A 19,778-nucleotide genomic window follows, 5' to 3' on the forward strand; every position below is an offset into this window, starting at 1 on the left:
CGACGAATAAATAAACGATATAAACGATATTAAAAAATATTCACGATGCGACGAACAAATTTGTCAAATGAAATCCTTCCCCTTTCCAAACTTTGATGCGAGTTTCATGACAACATTGCTGAATGTAGGTATTTCTAGCGGCACTCGTCTAAACTCTGCAGAGCCCCAACAACCAGACAGTGACCATACAACTAGCCACTTGTAGCGTAGGCCTTAGCAGGCGTCTGCATGGCAGGTGGAGGTACTGCGCCTGCCGATTGCTGGGCGTTGTCGTCGTTCGCGAGTCATCGCAGAAATTAAGAAAGAAAATAATCGCGTCGACGTTGTGTTATCTTATTACCCTGTGTGTGGACTATACAGCACTGATAAACGGCAATTGCCGACTGATAACAGCACGATGCGGGCGTGCGTTGTTTTGGCGAGTTTGATTCTCCTGGCCTTCGTTGTGGGATCAACAACAGGTGAATTTTTATCTCAGTAAATTGGATTCTATTAGACGCGATTGTGTTTACGAGCGAATATTTTGAGGTTGGATTAATTTGCCTCCAAGGAACGCCGCGACAGGGTCAAAATAACAATTCTTAAAACACCTGTTGCTTTTTTACTGAACATATATCTTCGAACTTTGTTTGACAGCTTTTTATTTTGATTTTGAATTTTCCTGCAAGACATTTCGAAAACATGCGCGCTGCTTCGATAATTCTTATAAACAATCGGTCGATTGCTACCTGTGCTGAATTATTCTGTCAATTAACTTTTTTGTGAAAACCACGTATTTGATTTTTATTTTAATTTCAATCTCCTTTGGCATTAATAAAAGTATTACTTATTTTGATTAAATTATTGCATGGTTTATTTATTTAATTTCTTCGATTTGTGAAATAACATTGAAACGAATTTTGATTTAATAGGTCAAAATCTAAGAAATAACACAGCAATATGGTGTACAACATCCAAAGAGGAGCAAGAAAAATGCAAAGCATTTTCTCAAGCTGTAGAACAAGAAAGATCTTCATTCAGAAGCTACTACATGCCTATACATTGCAAGCAAGCATTCAACAGAGATGAATGTATGACTCTTTTGGACCAAGAAAAAGCTCATTTGACTACTTTGGATGCTGGTGAAGTTTTCATTGGAGGAAGATATCACAGTTTAGTACCAATAATACAAGAAATTTATGAAAGTGGTGTGAATTACCAATATGCAGTAGCTGTTATTAAAAAAAATTCCTTACCTGATGTTCAAAACATTAGAGATTTAAGAGGAAAGAAGGCCTGCTTTGCTGGTGTAGGAACTCTGGCTGGTTGGGTTACTCCAGTTCATATTGTAAGTTCTAAATTTTTGCCTACTTTTTATTTTATGTCTACTACTTCAATTTTTTTTCTTTCACAATGTTTAGTTGATGAAAGAAGGTGGCATGGAAATTATAGACTGCAATAATCATGTGAAATCAACTATCAAATTTTTTGGTCAAAGTTGTGCAGTTAACTCTTTAGTCAATAAATACAATCCACTCGGCGATAATTCTGACCAATTATGTAAACTTTGTATTGGAAAAATACCAGGAGGCAAGTGCACAGATGCTGATCCATATGCTGGTTATGAAGGAGCATTTAGATGTTTAGTTGAAGCAGGTGATGTTGCCTTTTTAGTTCACACCACTGTTCAAGAAATGACATCCACTAACTTTGATCTCAGTAAGTTCATGATATTTTTACTATAATTTTTTATACTTTTTTATGTTTTACTTTAAAATGATTAAAGTTTTACTATATGTTTTTTTATAATAAAGATTCAGTATCCAAAGATCAATTTGAATTACTCTGTCGAGATGGCTCAAGAAGGTCTATTGATGAATATGCCTCTTGTCATTGGAGTGAAGTACCATCAAGTGCAATTGTTGTGTCATCTGCCACTGATCAGAATAGAAGAAAATTATATCAGAAGTTCCTTGAAGAAGCAGTAAAAATTTTTGGAAAACGTGATAGTAATACACGGGATAATAGTGCCTACAATAATAATACCACTTATAGTTGGAATAATGGTGGCTATAATGATCGAGATAGAGAAAGCAATGAGCCCAACATTCAAACCATTGGAAAATTCAACTTATTTGAATCAGCTCCACGATATGGATTACGTCATAATCTCTTATTTTCGGTAGAGTAATCATATCATCTTTTAATTATGTTTTCAATTAAAAATTATTCTAAAGAATACTTTATAAACTGCAGGATTCAGCCAAAGATTTTGTCAGAATTCAAGAATCCGATCAAACTTTTTCTGGGTACTTGAAGTCATCATTGGATATGATTTATGCTGTCAGAAGTTGTCCAGTAAACAGAATGACTCTGTGTGTAACATCAGATCCTGAACTTGACAAGTGTACAAAAATGAAGGTATGGTATTATGATATACTCATTAAAATAATTTAATTATTCGGAATGTTTCATAAAATTTTCATTTTATGTTGTAGATTGCTTTGAAAGCTCAATTATTAAAACCAGAGTTGAATTGTTTGAAAGGGCACAATCATATTCATTGCATGCAATCTATACAGAATGGTAATGCAGATATAACTGTGCTAGATGCAGCAGATGTTTATACGGCTGGTTTACGTTACGAACTGGTACCTTTTATTTCTGAAGTTTACAATCTTGAGTCACCATCATACTATGTAGTTGCAGTAGCCAAAGAAGAAGATGATAACACAGATTTGACTTACCTAAAAAATAAATACACCTGTCATTCAGGCATTAATACTGCAGCTGGTTGGGTCTATCCATTAGCTTATTTGCTATCAAACGGGTGGATTCGTGGCTACGGTTGCGATTCCATGAAAGCTGCTTCTGAATGGTTCACTAAATCATGCGTTCCAGGGGCTCTTGAACTTTCCTACAACATAGGTAAAAACAGTGCATAATAAGTAAAAAAATGTTTGAAAGGGTCAAAATCAGTTGAAAATTTGAATTTTTAGGCGTTCCTTATGATAACTTGTGTGATTTGTGTCACGGCACTCGAGATCGTTACTGTCATCGCGATGCTTCCGAAGATTATTACGGAGATACCGGTGCATTCCGATGTTTGACTGAGGGTGGTGGCGACGTAGCCTTCGTCAAACATACTACCGTTGCAGAAAATACTGACGGAAAAAGACGAGAGTGGTGGGCACGTAACACTTTTACCAAAGATTTCCAGCTGCTCTGTCCTGACGGTACGAGAAAAAGTACTTTGGAATACGAAACATGTAATTTGGGAAGGGTTGCTGCCAATGCGGTTGTTACCAGAGGTGGTTATTACGGTTACAACGAAACTCAGGTATGATGATCGAAAAAAAGAATATTTATCGAACAAAGTGTCAAAAAACTAATAATATTTTTATTTCCAGATCAATGCGTATTCTAACTTATTGATTTACGCGCAACAATTCTACGGCAGAAAATACCAAGATGAATTCACATTTGCGATGTTCTTCAGTCAACCGCCCTACAGTGATCTCATTTTTCAAGATGCCACCACGCAGTTAGCTATCGTACCAAAAGAAAAACGTGAATTCAGCGCATATGTTGGACAAGACTTTATGCGTGCTAAGCGTATCGTTGATTGTACCGCCGGTGGGTCAACTCTAATATCTTCTCTAGTTGGTACCTTAATGATGATTTTCTTAACGACTGTTGTTTTAAGATAAAACTAATATTTATATTATTGCAGCGAGTTAATAATTAAAAAACGTGCCTTATCGCTATTCACTTGCTGACTTTTAGAGGCATTTTTATAATTTAACGATTACTTTTTTATTGTATTATCATACGTAAAATCTCGTTGCGATTCTCATCGTCATATAAAAATTTTTTTTAGTAAATATAAAATATAAAATGATGCTTCGCAAATTTCCAAATTCAACTGTAACGACTCCGTCCAAATACATGTTCAATGTAAGTAAATTTAATAATGTGCTTCATGTTCCAATGCACAAGTATTAAAAGCCCATTTTTGTAAATACTTATGAAACATTCAAGTAATCTAGTATGAATCTCGCTTGCAAAGCAGTTTTTAACAATGAATGTCTAGAAATCCGTCCTTGTTCAAAATAAGAAAACATTTTGAACAAAAACATTTAATTGTTTAATACGTAAATTTAGTACATTTTATATAAAAAATATATATAATAAAATCCGTCCACGTGAATGAAAAAAATGTTCGTCTTATACAATGTTTAGTATTAATTTACTGTGTGAATGATAAGTTTTGTAATATTTTTTAAAGAATAACAAATAAATAAAATATTTAAATTAAAAATGAGTCTTCCTAAATATCTTTTTAAATAGCAAGATGTGTTTCTTGTTATAAGATGCAATGTTCGATGCTCTTTTTTCATTTAAAATTGGGTAATAAATTACCTGATTTTTATCATTTCGGCTTCTGGGAGATAAAACCCACTAGCAGCGTGATCTCATCTCCGACATTTGACAAAAACAAAACAAATCCCTCGAAAACAAGCGCAGCGGATTTGACCCCTAATATTGGCTGCACGCGTATCGCGTGGCATAACATCATAATACACACAACATATTCAACATTCCCACATAGGCGCAGGCACGGATTATCGTGTGTTCGCGAGTATATTTTCTTTCGTCCTATCGAAATTTTTCTCTCGACTAAATCGTCCATATTTCTCTGCATCTCTGTGTCCTACGCGATAAAAAATAAGCGCGAATTTCGAGTCGCGATTCTTGCATCGTTTGGGCGACGATTTTCTCCCTTGCGCTCCGCAGACGAGCGAGTGCAACGGCTCCGAAATACAACAAAGTGCGTGATTTTTTTCTCGGAACTTGGTAGAGGCCATTCCCCGTTGGCCCAGGCCGGCAATAGAAGTCAGCGTGTGTCTGGGACTCGTGCTGACTCTGTGTAAGTAAATCCAGACGCAAAGCACAGCGACTTGTTGCCGCAGCACGATTCGGTATCCTAAACACCGTATAGCAGTTCCGCCCGCCCGAGCGCGTCTGTGTGCGTGTGTGCGTTAGCGAATCAGAGATAGACAGTGCCTCGGCGGGCTTATACACTGCACGCTAATCGCGCGACGTCGCTTCCGTCAATTGAATTCCCTGTGATTTGTTCATTTGTTTTTTCGCAGTTTTCCTTGTTATATGCGGTGGCTCGCGTTGTTGAGTGCAGCCAAAATACTTTTTCAATTCTACCATTCGCTCAAGGCGTTTGTGCGCAAGATGATTCGAAATCCGTTGTAAGTATTCTTGTTGTATACGCATTTTTCTGGTAATGTTATTCGATAAGTGTTCAATTTCGAAAATTCCATTGAATTTTCTATTTTATTCGATCGATGTTTTATACGCTGTTAATAATATGCTTATCCGTTTGTCTTATGATTGATCCTTGCAGTAATACAGTGTAAATGTGATTCGAAATATCGTGCACTCATCTCGTTTTAATGAAAAAAAGATATGTCTTTCATATATGCCGGTCGTTGCACCCAACCGGTGTTCGAATTTTGCCGTGTGGACAAAAATTCGACTCGATGATACGCCATTGCCAGAAGTAAACACTTCTTATTTTTCTGTTTTCAGTCGATTTATGGAGCAACCAACTAGAAGACCCCCGAAAAGAGTCATCGAGCCAGTCGATGAGTGGTTACACAATGAAGGCTTTTATCGAAAAAATACTCCCAAAGACCCAACTTGCTTGTTTAGGGCTGTCAGTGAACAAATTTACAATAATCAAAGGGATCATGTGAGAGTAAGGAGAGAATGTGTTGAATATATGAGGAAAAATAAAGAAAAATTTGAAGAGGTAATGATTAATCAAGATCTTGAATAAAGATTTTAAGAATGTAACTTATTTATTTGTAGAAAATTAAAACATCTATTGATGATTACTTGGACCAAATGGCTTGCGTGGGTCAAAATGGGGGAATGAATGAAATTCTAGCCATGTCTTGGTTGTACAAGAAAAATGTTGTCATTTTCCATGCACAAACATTGACCAAAGATTTAAGTATCGATAATGGATATGCGGAAGGGATTTGTTTGTGTTTCATACCTCCAAAGCAATATGAAAGCGTATTTACCCAAGAACATACTGCCAATGCTGGATTTTGTCAATGTTGGTCATAATATGAAGTTTTAAATATGATAATTAAATATTTTTTTAATTAAATAATATCTTTACAGCCATAGTTTATCAAATGCTGTACAAAAATGTATTTAAAATGAACACTGTTGATAGTACTGTTAATAAGATGCTACATGATAGAAACAATCATCTACGACACGACAAGTTTTTCTTGAAAGGGAATATGGAAATTAGAAAGTACGATGATCAATGTTATATTCATGATACATTTTCAAGTATATTTATATATTCTTTATTCTTGCAGCCAATTGACTTTAGAGTTAATTGACAAACTTGATGGAGAAGATCTTGAAGAAACTCAAAGAATTAATAGGGGTATTACACCATTTCCTTATAGAGTTGCAAAAGCTTTGGATCCTTCAATTTATCGAAATATTGATTATGATATTTGGCATGAATTAAAAAAAGGTAAATTTTCTGGACTCAAATAATATGTTATATCTTTGATAGATTTTTGAATTGATCCACTATATTTTATTCTTATCAAGAGAGTAAGAATTCTGGTTTTGCCAAATTTAATTCTAATGAACTTCAACCTGGAAGCAAATGCTATGTACATCTCATTGAATTGAAAGATTCTGATAAGGCGAACAATAATTTCATGACGTCTAGGGAACCTTGGGATAGCAATAAAGCTGTAACAAAATGTAAAAATATGGAGCCATCAATATATTATACCGGTCACATACAAGAAATGAGTAAAAATAATGGACCTGTGGTAGTATTTATTGAAGAATTAGGACAGAGAGTGACAGTGCCACGTGAAGCCTTGAAGCAAATTCCTCCAAAAAAAGTTAAATCAAACAATTGGGCCCTAAGTCCAAATAAAAAGAATATGATGGTTCAGAGTAAGTAAAACATAAATGCAACTAATTCAGCATCCCTAACTGGATTGATACTCTTCATGTGGCATTTGATTAATTTATAGATCAAAAATGGAAAAAGCCATGGAATTCATCCAATCGTAAAGTCAAAGAACAAGTTCCTTTAGACAATAACAATGAAAAAATTCCAAATAACAATACTAAAAATACAACTAAAAATGTCACCTCAAAAGTTGACGTTAATAATATGTAATGATTGTTTGAAATTTGATTAATTTTTAAAATAAGTGAAATAAAATGTTGTTAAAATAAAGTATATTTTAGGACTGAAAATAGCGAGAGCAATACTGTCGCAGATAGTAATTTGGCTTCATGTCAAGATATTGGAACCAAAGTATTTTTTTCATTAAAAACGTTCATTATTATAATGAGAAATGATTAATTGAAGTACATGTATTTCAGGCAGTTGAAAATTTAAAAACAGAATTGGAAACTACTCATATCACACTTTATCAACCTGCTGAAAAACCAACTGTTGAAGAGGATAAAAAAGGTGCAAAATTTGTTACAAATAATGATGCAGTACGTGAAAATATGTCCAAAAAACAAACCCAAAATGTTACAACAAATAAGAATAACGTTGATGGAAATCAAACAAATAAGCAAAACATTCAAAGAAATGGGAAATCTGAAATATTTTATCCTGTATACCCAAGTAATGTTTTACCTTGTGAAATCTGTTCATTTCTAAAAACGTGTAAAAATTTGATTTTAACTTTTCTCATTTAGATGCTCCATATCCTACTCATTTTCCAATTGATGGAGAAGTTCATTATAATTATAACATAGTTAAAACTATTGATCCAGAAGCAAATGAAATTCCTTATGCAGGTAAGTAATAGTTGCTAAAAGTCTATTGCAAGAATTGTTGACCGTATTTTATTTATTTAATTTTATTTACTCCGAATCAGCAACAACGGCGCAACATTATTATAATATAAATCCTAAGGTATACAATAAAAAATATCGCCTCAAAATTTTTTCAATTTGTCAGATATTTAATTATTTTATTTTTAACAGTATTATTGGTCTCAAACTCCCTGGTCGAATGGTGTTAATGGTCCGCCTATACAATTTGCCGAAAATCAATATTATTTGGCTCAAGCACCCTTGATGGACCCAAATTATAATCCCAACATTATAAGTGGTAATAATTTGAAAATAATGTGATTTGTTTTGTATTCCATTTATGGTTAATTATATCGTTTATTTTGAAGTCCCTGTTGCTACTAATGAATCTCACATATCGCAAGTTAGCCCAATGCAACAACCGAATAATAATCAAAATCGGCAAAATCAACGCTCGACCCCACCCCGAAGCCAGGAAAACAATAATCGGCAAAGACAGAACCACCGAAATAATAATAATGATTATCGAAATTCACCAAATGTGGACATAAATCGAAACCGTTCTGATTACAAGAATTCCAACCATCTAGAGCAACAGATACCTAATAAAGGAAAAACGAATCCGATTGCACCCAGGTTTAAGCGGAATAATGAAAGTGAGTAATTTAATAGTAATAAATCATAATACTCTTTAAAAATAGATCAAATGATACTTTTTTTTAATTATTCTATCACTTTTGCTCTTATGAATTAGATGATCTATTTACACATTTTAACTTTTTTTACAACTTTTATACAGTCAAACTTATCATATAATAATTTCAAGTAAAAAATTGCATTATTATTCTGAAGTCTTATCTTTCTGCATAACTCTCCTGAGGTACCTTTGCACTTTTGTACCTTTTGATTTTTCTTCTAAATTAGATGGTGAGGAATCTCTCTTCGTTCTTTTTTGTTTTTTCTCTTTTTTTCGACTTGAAGATGCTTCATTTGGTTCTGGGCTAGCTGGCTCTACCATTTCTTGCGGACATTCTGGTAATTTCTGTTCCGATGAAGATGTTGACTTCCTGATTGCTCCTACAATTATGGGTTCATTTTCTCTTATTTCAACATTTTGTTCTTCCAGTTGCAGTTGCTCGGAATTTTGTTGTTCAGCTTGACCTTGAGTATTTTTAGATGAATCCAAATCATTTAAAGAATCTAATCCTTCAAGTGTTGGAAACTCCATATCTTCAACTGGTACCTGTTTCGTTTCTTTTCTCTTCTTCCAAGAACCAAATGTTTTTGAAAATAAAGAAGTAAGATCTCTTGGAGTGATTGATTTCTTTTTCTCTAAGCTCGTTGGTGTTTTTCTTTTTTCTGAGCTTGTTGGTGTGTTTTTCTTTTCTAAACTTGTCGGGGTGTTCTTTGGAATCGCACCAGCTTCACTGTTTTCTGAGCTGCTAACTCTACTTGGACTCACTGGTGGTTTATTTTTACATGGACTTGCAAGTGCATCATTTGCTTCATGTTTTCCATTATTCAAACCATTTTGATTTTGTTTTTCTTCATGCTCTGATTGCTGGGGATTTTGTTCTTGGGATGCAAGTCCATCATTTGCTTCATGTTTTCCATTATTCAAACCATTTTGATTTTGTTTTTCTTCCTGCTCTGATTGCTGGGGATTTTGTTCTCGGGATGCAAGTCCATCATTTGCTTCATGTTTTCCATTATTCAAACCATTTTGATTTTGTTTTTCTTCCTGCTCTGACTGCTGAGGATTTTGTTCTTTGGATTGACTCTTTTTATTTTCATTCAGTTCTACATTATTTAGAGAATCTAAATCATCTAGTGATGGAAGTTTTACATCTTCATTAGACTCTTGTTCCACTTTCTTCTTCCAACCACTCATATTCCATGATAATTTAGATTTTTCAGACTTTAGTTGGTTTAAATTTTTAGTAATGTGCATTATGTATTTTATAAATTGTACAGGTGGTTTTAAGTTTACCTTGGTTTTATTAGACTCTAGTGAAGGTTGGATTGGTTTTTTAGTAGCTCCTGCCTGCATTTTTTCGTCCTTTTTACCATTTATTGGTTTTTTATATTTCTCTAAATTTCCTGAATTTTTTATTGCACCTCTGTTTTGTCTTTCTTTTGAAGTCAGAATAGGTGGTTTTATAGATCTTACTAGCCTTGAGTAAAATAGTTCTCTGTCATTGTTTTGGTAGTATACTTTTGTATAATACATAACATTAGGTGGTAGATTGCATTGTTTGTACACCAATGGAATAATCATTCCTGATCCTACACCTGAAATAAAGTATATGTAATATGTAAAAAAATTTGTAATACAATGCCTAAAAAATCGCTTTTATCGTACTTATTCCTTGAGCTGCTCCAAAGTTGAGAAAAAATTTATTTACTTCGCTTTCAAAGAAAGCTGGTGAGAAAATAGTTAAAAGTTTGCGACATCTTTCTGATATGAGAGTCAGTATAGCATCATGCTCAAATGTAGTACCAGGTACTAAATCTCTTTCTCTATCACAAATCTGTTAAAAAAAAAATATCATAGAAGCAATCAAGTGCAAAATTTTTTTTTTAAATTCCAATACTTTGTTCCCATACCTGTAAGTCGTAATGACCCTCCAAATTATCCATCAATTCTTTAGCAAATTGAGCATCTTCATCTGCATATAAAATAAAAGCATCATATTGCTTTTCATCTTTACCTAATTGTATTTGTACTTGATCATCTAAAATAAAATTGTATAATGAATAATATGTCAAAATGATTCATGTTTTTATATATTTTCATTGCTACCATAAGTTAAAATCTTTTTGCCCTTTGTAGACTCATCTGCTTTAATTGGTTTTGATTTAGTAGCCTTTTCTACTCTATCTAGGTATTGTTTACAATCTTGTTCAAACATAAGTTTACAATCGTCAATAACATCAAATCTTTGTATTTGTACTAGAGCATTTACAAAATCTTTAACTGTAAAATCTGTGTTGTCCTTTTGAATAATCTCAAATATCAGACCAATATGATCTACATTTAAATGTAGATTTTGGTATGCATTTTTATCAACTGAACAAACATCAGCTATTCCTCTCCAATCTCTGCAAGTTTTTGAATGATTTTATTATGATACAAATGATAAATCCACATAAGGTTAGGCGTAAGGATAATCAAAAAGTACATGAATAAATTATGAACACATTAACTTACCTCATAAATCCAGTTGTCGCTGGTACACATTTTTCTGTGTTCAGCATTGTGGAAAGTAAATATCTTGTTTTGTATGACAAGGCCATCAAAGGCGTTTCCAAAAACGTGTTTTCCATTTTTTGTAACTTATTTAAAAAATACAGAAGTAAAATCGTATCTATGACTTACAACCAATTTTTTTTATGTACCATCTATTGTTCCTGGAAATTAACTACTCAATTCAAAAATTATTTTGGTATGAGCTAATTACGAGCATGTCCAAGCCGAAATTAACTCTGTGAGTAGTATATTTGTTTTGAATTGACATGTCTGGAATTCTGATCATTTATTAGCAACGGGTTTTGCGATTTTTATCCCCACCAACTACGATTGGCGCCAATCTGTGGATTGCTTAAATTTATTACACGCGTATTTTTGATGCTCTGTTCGAAAAATTTTCAAAAATGAACGAAATTCTAACAATCGAAATCGATTTTTTTCAACCAATTAATATACCGATTTCTTCAAAAATGCTAGATGCGTCAAAGCTGCGTGAAATTATCAATCAGTAGTTGAATATTTCTCGAACAAATAAAAATTGTTTCAAGTCATGGTAACCTATTTTACAGATCGTAACAACAATAACAATAACAACCGAAATAACAACTCCAATGAACATCACGCTCCTCATCAACAACAACAGCATTACCAACGGTATCAACAGCAAGATTACGACTATCGCCACAATCGAAAACAACAGCAGCAACAACAGCAACAGCATCAACAATCACAAGTACAACAGCAGTCTTCTCAAACTCCTCAACAACCTATGGAAATGCATGCTTCAATGACGCACCATGCGATCGAGATGAACGATATGCATCAACAGCAATTGTCTAACCATCAACAACAACAACAGCCACCACCACCACCTCCACCCACGCAACAACAGCAGCAGCAACAACAACAACAACAACAACAACAACAACAACAACAGCAACAGCAGCAGCCTCAGCTTCAACATCAAACTCCAAGTCAACAACAACAAATGATGCAGCCTCAAACACCACCACCCATGCAACAGCCACAAGCTTATGGATATCATATAGCTTACAATCAACAGGTGCCTTTCGTGCCGTACGGAGCTTATGCGCCAGAGCACGAAGCTGCTTATACAAGTACGTTTTAATTCGAATTTTTTTCTTTTATTGAATTTATTAAAATCTTGACTATTATTTTCGCAGCTTCATTTTATCCTCCTGGGCCAGGTTTTATTCAAGTTCCATACATAGCCACTGAAATGTCGGCCGATGGTAGCCCAGCAACCATGACGCCTTTATATCCAGCTCCAATGGATGGTTTTGCTGCACCGGCTCAATACCCTTTGTACCCTCAATACGTGTACCATCCAAGTCCGATTTATTCTGGACCAATACCGCCACCTCAACCACCTCAACAGCCCCAATCTCAGGTGAATGAGCAACCGCAATCTCAACAGCAACAACAGCAACAACAGCCTTGCTATGCACAACCACCACCGGTGCCCCCTCCGCAATTTCAACCTTATTTCTTTCCTTATGCTCCGCCTCCTCCTCCACCCCAAGGCATACCTCCAGCGCCCTTGCATTAATTACATTAAAAATGTATAATGCAGCAAGGATTCTGGATGTGTAATTTTTTTACCAGTTCAAATCATAGGTGATCAGTCATGCACCACATATTTTATCTAATGCTGTTTTTAATCGATATTTAGAATAGTTACATTTTCATGGTGACATGATAGATACATGTATGGTTCTGATTTGTAAAAAAATTATACTATGAGATAATGGTTGAATAAAAAGCACGATTGTTTTTTCAAGAAGTATTAAATGATGCTCATCTTCCTACATGGAAAATTATTCGACATATTCGAGCCAATATATCGTATATATATCTATATATACATTACAGGTTTTCCTTTATAAGGTACTGGTTATTCTGACAAAGTATATTATTTTGGAAAATAATATATAGTACAATAGTTGTTTTAAATTGTAAAATTCAGTAAAGTCACTTCTGGTAAACTAAACTTGGAGTTACTAGATGTTAATTTAGTTCATTCACGATCATGAATAAATTACTACATTTTAACTCTTACTACATTGTGATTCTCTCATGTTCATATTTTTAAAAATTATGAATTATTTACACTTTTTAAAAGTATTTGACAGCTTTTTATGAATAAATTTCAGTACCACGAATATTTCAAAATTTTCCATAAAAAATTATTATAATGCTAAATTGGTTTAGCATATTGTAGGGATGTGAAGTACTATGAGCGTCACTGACTATGACTAAAGTAGAATATTTACAACTATTATCTAATGAACTGCTATGGAAGTCAGAAACGTTTGATTGTTGAGACAGATGAAAAGAATCATTTAGTTCAAATGTTTAATAAGTTAGTGGATACAAACTTGAGTACATTTACTCGAAGAATTTGCTGACAATACCAAATAACATTTGAGCTATTGCGATTCATTGTTACTTTTCATGAAATATTTCTTGAATATTTATATTGTAAAGTTGAATAGGTTATTCGATTTATTGTTTTTTTTTTTCATTATGAAATTGTTTGAATCTTTGAGACAGTCTTTATATTTTTCTTATAGTTATATAACTGATATTTCTTACAAGCCATAGGTCATGTACTTTGTAATAGTAGATATTTTCTAAAAACTAAAATTAAATTTATATTATTATTATTATTATTTTTGAAAATTTGATATAATTTGTAATAAATATTTTCGAAAAAAAAAATTAATTTCGTTACTTAATAATATACTTTATCCAATATCCTTGTGTAAAACTTGATATTTATAAAATGTGACCTTCTGTTATGAAAAAATATTAAAATACAAAAGTATAAAGATCTTAAGTTTTTATTTCTTATGTCATGAAATAGCTAAAAAAAAAAATTAATTCCGCCATTTGATCGATGTACTACAAAGAATACTTTCTGCAAAAAAGTATTCTTCTGAATTAGGTTTGAGACTAGCTTTGTACTCCACTAATGCTGTTCTATCACCTTGGGTACCAAGTATCTGTTCAAATTTATAATTTTTAAAAAAGTGATGTTTTGAAGTATTTTTTTTCTTTCAAGTAATCATCAACTCACATTTATAACTCCTTTATAACAGTTAAGACTCTTTGCAACCTGAAGTCTTTTATTGCTTTCTACATAATTTAAAAATTTTTCTATTATACCAGATGGTGCTTGTTGTTCTTGCAATAATTTTAATACTTCTTCAATAGGTAAGCTTGACTGTAGTTTTTTGCCTCCAAGCCACCCCTTACATAATAAAAATCATGAAAAATCATAAAATATCATTTTAAAAACTTTTATTTTGAAAATTAAAATATACCTTTTTATGAAGTAAGCCATCAATGTCATCCCAAGCTTGTAAAGATGCTCTTGTTATTATGGCAACTTTTTGATATTGACGAGATAATATTTCTTGAGTTGCCACCAATGATAGAGGAGATAGACTGTTAGTTTCTGGAGCACCCCAACAATCCTTACAAGTTATTCTTAAACATTCCAAGGTTGAAGCATTGCTTTTTAATGGTTCACTAAATTTATTTTGGGAATTTTTTTGCCACTCTATAATAATAAAAGTTTACTAATCAGTTCATTGAAAAAGATAATTATTTTGAAGATACAAATCGAAATATTCACCTAGTAACTTCACATATGATCGAACAAAGTTAGTTTCTCTGCAGTCTAATAAATTTGAAAAGAGCATACTATAATTTTTCAAAATTTTGGACAAGAGTGTATCTATATTAGCTTCTTTACTAGTATTTTTAATGATAATATTTAGACATTTTATCTGCAAATATTTGAATTTTTACTAGAAATCACTATTTTTTAAATTAAAAATATCCAAATTTAAACTTACTGCTGCATCTGATGTCTTCCCTTGAGCTCTAAAAATAAAGTTACAAATAAAATCATGAAAATGATAATTTTTTCAATTAATTTTTCATTACTTTTTTTTTCTTACGTCAAGAGATCGCAAATTTCATTTGTACACATTCTTGTTGATAAATACTGTATGTAGGCATTTAATGCTTCTGGTCTTTCAGTTAACAATTTTTGTACTAAGCTTTTTTTTAATGTATTTTTGATGAAAAGTGTTATCTAAATAGGAATAAAATAATTGTATAGAATGAATATTTTTCTAATTTATGTTTACAGTAAATACAAACCCCTAGAATTGCATCTCCATTACCAGTTTTTATAGCAGTATCGAGTAAAGCTATTTTACTAGCATATGATTTATATGATTCTAAAGAATATGATTCACCTATTAATATCTTTCTCAGAGTAGTTTCTGGTTGAATTGTATATGATTCATCTGGTTTAAATTGTATTTTATCAGCTTCTAAAACTGTATTAAAAATTATAGTCAGTTTTCAAAGCTAGTTGCTTTTTGTAATTAAATAATAATTTACTTTTAGCTAACGCTTTGTCAGAAATAATTGATAGTAAAGGTTTGACAGATTGCTGTGGTTCATAATAGGTTGTAACATTATCCGTAACTTGAATATTGGAAATTCCAGCTCTGAGTTGCGCTGTACCACTTTTTGATACTCCAAATAGATTATCTGACTAAATAATGTAGGATTTTTATTTTAGCAAAATAATTGTAACAATATTCGTCAAATTTTTAAATAATAACCTCTGTTGTCTCAAAACTAAATGAACGTTTTTCGGTGCTGTACCAAAAATCATCTTCTTCGTTTGATGAAGCCATAATTGAATTTCCAATTCAGCTGAATATTCTGTAATAAAATTGCGAGCAGCGATCTTTATCGAAAGCCTATAAACATATTGTTTGTGATTTTATGAATGGAGTAGTTGTCTGCTTGACAGATGTTTCAATAAATATCGTCTGCTATTTAGTCATTCAATTTTCATGGGTCGCAGTCCGCAGACCGCAGTCTAAGCAGTTATAATGAAAAGCCACATGGATAATCCAATGTGCAGCTAGGTTGTTTGAAAAATGTCAACGTTCAAAATTGAAGTTAACTCGATGACATATACTAAAATAAAAGTATAAAAATATTCTAAATTTGAAACTTTTATGCTCATTTCAGATATTCCGCAATTAAATGAAAAAAATTAATCAAACCAAATTAAATGACGCAGAGAAATGATTTTAATGTAAATAATGCGTTAAACGAAAGCCTTTTTTCCAAGTATATGTTAAAAATAGATTTCAATTTTTAAATAAAGGTATCAACCTAATAAAACTTTCCTCTCGACTCGCGAAAAAATATTGTTCTGCGTGAAAAACCAAATTACTTTTAAACGATCAAGTTGAGCGGAAAAATTATAATAATCCTCGTCGAATGTGTGTCAGCATCGCGTAAAGTACATCGCGCGCAAGTCGCATCGGAATTAAATTAAACGGGCCGAAGTTTCCTTCTACTGTAGCAGAAACGAGCGTCGAGGGGAAAATCCACGCGCGTACTTACACTCGTATCTCTCTGTGCACTCGTTTCGATTATTATGCGTTTGAAATATAATAAATCAAAAAGTAAAAAAGCGGCTATAAATACGCGCTCTCGGGTGGCAGGAAAAAGTAGTCGATGATCGTCTCTCAATAGCCCGCGATCACGATGACGACGATGCGCCTCTCGTTGTGTTTGTGCCTGATAACGGCGGCGAGTGGTGTAATCGCCGATTCGAAGCCGGAAGTGGAGACGAGCCTCGGTAGGATCAAGGGCTCGCTCATGAGTACGCGCTTGAACAGGACGATCTATGCGTTTCGCGGCGTGAGGTACGGCAAGTCGACCGCCGGAGAGCGACGTTTCAAGGTATGTATTATTAGTAAAATTATGTACACATAAAATTTGCAGCTGTCTGTCTAATCGAGCGTTTTATCCTCGTTTGAGTGCCACTTGTTTGTTTGAATCGCTTTCTCGACACGTGCGATTCTCGGTATATACAAGCACTTTTTCCGCCAAGTCGAAACGAGGCGACAATTTCATCATCGACTTAATTTGATTTATGATTTATTCGTATAGCCACCGGTGCCAGTTGATCCTTGGAGCGGAACCTTCGATGCCTCGGAGGAAGGTCCTTCTTGTCCTTTGATAGAAGTGCCCGAGCTCGCCAGCGAAGATTGTCTCAGGCTCAATGTCTATACGACCAAGGTCTGTAAGCTTCGCATTGTGCTTTTTTTTCACACGACCAATAACAATATTAAAAAATAACAATTTGACGAATTCCAGCTTCCAACGCGTCCAAGAGCTGTCAAACGGCCCGTCATCGTGTTTTTCCATCCGGGTGGCTTCTACGGCTTCTCGGCTCAGAGCTACGTGTGGGGACCTCAGTACTACCTGGACCAGGACGTTGTCTTGGTCACGGTGAATTACCGACTCGGTACCTTTGGCTTCCTGAGCACTGGTGACTCTCGAGCTCCGGGCAATCTCGGCCTCAAGGATCAAGTGGTGGCTCTGCGATGGATCCAGCGCAACATCGCCAGCTTCGGAGGTGATCCCAACAGCGTGACCATCACGGGCTACAGCGCCGGCTCCTGGAGCGTCGTGCTGCACATGATGTCGCCCATGTCGCGCGGCCTCTTCCATCGCGCCATAGCCATGAGCGGCTCGCCGACCACCCCGGAGCTCATGCCGGAAAAACAGCCCGATCTCTTGCTCAGACAGGCCAAGTACGTGAACTGCCCGAGCGACGACATCGATCGGGCCCTCGACTGCTTGAGGACGGTCCCGCATCAGAACATCAGCGATACTCTGCCTAGATTTTATGTGAGCCGAAATCGATCGCGATAATGTCGATAGTTTTACGGAAACGATATTTACGGCGATATTTATTGCAGGAGTGGTACGGCGATCCGACGCTCATTTGGACGCCGGTAGTCGAGCCCAACGTGCCCGGACTCGAACGATTCGTCATCGGTCAACCTGTGGACCTGATAAGGAAGGGACAATTCGCTCACGTCCCCTTGATCACCGGCGTCACCAAGGACGAGTTTTCCTCCAATGCTCACAGTAAATATCACCGAATCAACCGCAAAAGCTCTCGATCGTGCAAACCTTTTCACTTATCGTTTCTCAACAGAGGCCCTCGAGGACGCGGTCAAGGGCGACGAGTCGATCTACAAGAACTTCACCGAGAACTGGGAGCACGCGGCACCCATAGCTTTCCAGTACGAGCGCGACACCGAGCGCTCGAGACGCATCAGCCGCGAGATAAGGAAATTTTACTTCAACGACGAGCCCATTACCTTGAAAAATGGCAAGAGGCTCGGAGAGGTGAGAACCTTCTTACAATAAGCCACTTGCATGGATTATCATATAGATAACGTATGTTTAATTTCAGATTTACGCGGACGCCATCATAGGCTTTCCGACCTATCGATTTGCCAAACTCATGTCGGAATACTCTCGCGCTCCCGTTTATAATTATCAGTTCACTTATCAAGGTCGTTACAGCTTCAAAGTTTGGAGCGACACTAAGAAGCCAACGGGTAATATCAATCAACCGATACTCTCGATAATGATTCATAGCTCAAATTTTACGTGTGTCTGTGTGTCCGTACAGGTGTTGTTCATCACGACGATTTGATCTACTTGTTCTACATTTCGTTTGCATTTCCGCTCTTCAAGCCCGAGGATCCAGAATCCCGCATGGTAGACAAATTAACGGCCATGTGGACAAACTTTGCAAAATGTGGAAATCCAATTCCGCGCTACAATCCGCTGTTCCGAGGCACCAACTGGTCCGTCATGACTCCGCGCGAGGAGCCATACCTCGAAATCGATGAAAAATTGACCATGAAGAGGAAAATGTTTGCGGAACGTTACGCACTCTGGGATCGATTGTTTCCACTGCTGCCTGTTCGATAAACGGCGACGACGACGACGACGACGAGGATGAGTGCTTTTGTTTTATGGGCGCGAAAATTAGCGCTTGCATAATAATCGCTGCGAGTTGCGATAACTTTTGTTTGTACGCTTGAGAAAATGTTTACAGTAGTAATAAAATTTTTTTGCAAAAAAAAGAGAAGAAGTACGAAAGAAAACAAAAATAAAAAAGATCCACTTCTGCGAATGCGCCTTGCCTTTTTTGTCGTGTCAACAGAGCTTTCCTCGTACAGATAAGATGCGAAAGTTTAACGAACGAGCAAGGTGATGACGAGCGCACGCACACAGACACACACCCGTTGACTCTATAACGAGTCATTATCTCGCTCTCAAAGTCATCGCGCAAAACGGAAAAGGAAAAAAAGGAGAAGAAGAAGAAAAATCGTTGAGCGATCGGTTGGCGCGAGAGCAAGTCAAACGCACAGCTCGTCGACGACTGTGCAATGTGCTGCAGGTGGTCATTGTCACTGGCCTCTGCGTGCGCGCCGAGATGCGCATATGCACGCGTGTTTATCACGAGATGTGTACGTATATAAAGACGCGCAAGGATTTCTCGTTAAAAAAAAAAAAAAAAAAAAAACAAAACGTAAAGCGTCACGTGCCGCGCACAATCCAATTGTTCTCCTTCTCTCTCTATAGCCAAAATGATTCACGTCTATAGCATGTGCATATAATTTTTACACAGCCACGATAATGCGTCGGAGATATTGGCGCGAGCGGCGAAACGATTCTCGCACGCGTGCGTGGCTTAATCATCGTTTTTGTC

At 35.3% G+C, this 19,778-nt stretch overlaps 5 protein-coding genes across 5 annotated transcripts; 3 read left to right on the plus strand and 2 right to left on the minus strand.

Moving 5' to 3' along the window:
* The first annotated feature begins 162 nt into the window (after window positions 1–162).
* Window positions 163–4,195, plus strand: LOC106658571 (melanotransferrin). Its single transcript, XM_023461320.1, has 8 exons — window positions 163–461; window positions 912–1,327; window positions 1,401–1,698; window positions 1,794–2,161; window positions 2,236–2,400; window positions 2,478–2,907; window positions 2,979–3,319; window positions 3,390–4,195. The coding sequence occupies exons 1-8, from the start codon at window positions 398–400 to the stop codon at window positions 3,687–3,689; spliced, it is 2,382 nt and encodes a 793-aa protein (XP_023317088.1). The 5' UTR covers window positions 163–397; the 3' UTR covers window positions 3,690–4,195.
* A 398-nt stretch (window positions 4,196–4,593) lies between these two features.
* Window positions 4,594–13,210, plus strand: LOC106659129 (putative uncharacterized protein DDB_G0271606). Its single transcript, XM_014381494.2, has 16 exons — window positions 4,594–4,909; window positions 5,136–5,243; window positions 5,584–5,806; window positions 5,866–6,118; window positions 6,187–6,325; window positions 6,393–6,556; window positions 6,637–6,996; window positions 7,077–7,221; window positions 7,297–7,366; window positions 7,435–7,687; window positions 7,762–7,863; window positions 7,944–7,981; window positions 8,053–8,179; window positions 8,250–8,537; window positions 11,701–12,249; window positions 12,316–13,210. The coding sequence occupies exons 2-16, from the start codon at window positions 5,149–5,151 to the stop codon at window positions 12,699–12,701; spliced, it is 3,192 nt and encodes a 1,063-aa protein (XP_014236980.1). The 5' UTR covers window positions 4,594–4,909; window positions 5,136–5,148; the 3' UTR covers window positions 12,702–13,210.
* Window positions 8,580–11,390, minus strand: LOC106659130 (uncharacterized protein DDB_G0290301). The gene is made up of 6 exons (XM_023461321.1): window positions 11,093–11,390; window positions 10,685–10,983; window positions 10,489–10,616; window positions 10,244–10,412; window positions 9,872–10,173; window positions 8,580–9,799 (listed from the first exon to the last, which is right to left on the minus strand). Exons 1-6 carry the CDS (start codon window positions 11,206–11,208, stop codon window positions 8,723–8,725), a joined length of 2,091 nt encoding a protein of 696 aa, XP_023317089.1. The 5' UTR covers window positions 11,209–11,390; the 3' UTR covers window positions 8,580–8,722.
* A 788-nt stretch (window positions 13,211–13,998) lies between the features above and the next one.
* On the minus strand, window positions 13,999–16,361 carry LOC106658858 (spermatogenesis-defective protein 39 homolog). Its single transcript, XM_014380998.2, has 9 exons — window positions 15,799–16,361; window positions 15,572–15,728; window positions 15,326–15,507; window positions 15,121–15,257; window positions 15,016–15,043; window positions 14,793–14,946; window positions 14,479–14,717; window positions 14,232–14,405; window positions 13,999–14,157 (listed from the first exon to the last, which is right to left on the minus strand). Exons 1-9 carry the CDS (start codon window positions 15,871–15,873, stop codon window positions 14,032–14,034), a joined length of 1,272 nt encoding a protein of 423 aa, XP_014236484.1. The 5' UTR covers window positions 15,874–16,361; the 3' UTR covers window positions 13,999–14,031.
* Window positions 16,362–16,541: 180 nt separating this feature from the next.
* Window positions 16,542–19,289, plus strand: LOC106659013 (esterase FE4-like). Its single transcript, XM_014381277.2, has 7 exons — window positions 16,542–16,939; window positions 17,150–17,278; window positions 17,357–17,893; window positions 17,965–18,136; window positions 18,207–18,400; window positions 18,468–18,615; window positions 18,690–19,289. The coding sequence occupies exons 1-7, from the start codon at window positions 16,742–16,744 to the stop codon at window positions 18,992–18,994; spliced, it is 1,683 nt and encodes a 560-aa protein (XP_014236763.1). The 5' UTR covers window positions 16,542–16,741; the 3' UTR covers window positions 18,995–19,289.
* Window positions 19,290–19,778: the final 489 nt, after the last annotated feature.

This window comes from Trichogramma pretiosum, unplaced genomic scaffold (assembly GCF_000599845.2).
Source record: "Trichogramma pretiosum strain Unisexual culture from Peru unplaced genomic scaffold, Tpre_2.0 scaffold2, whole genome shotgun sequence".
NCBI classification, from domain to species: domain Eukaryota; kingdom Metazoa; phylum Arthropoda; class Insecta; order Hymenoptera; family Trichogrammatidae; genus Trichogramma; species Trichogramma pretiosum.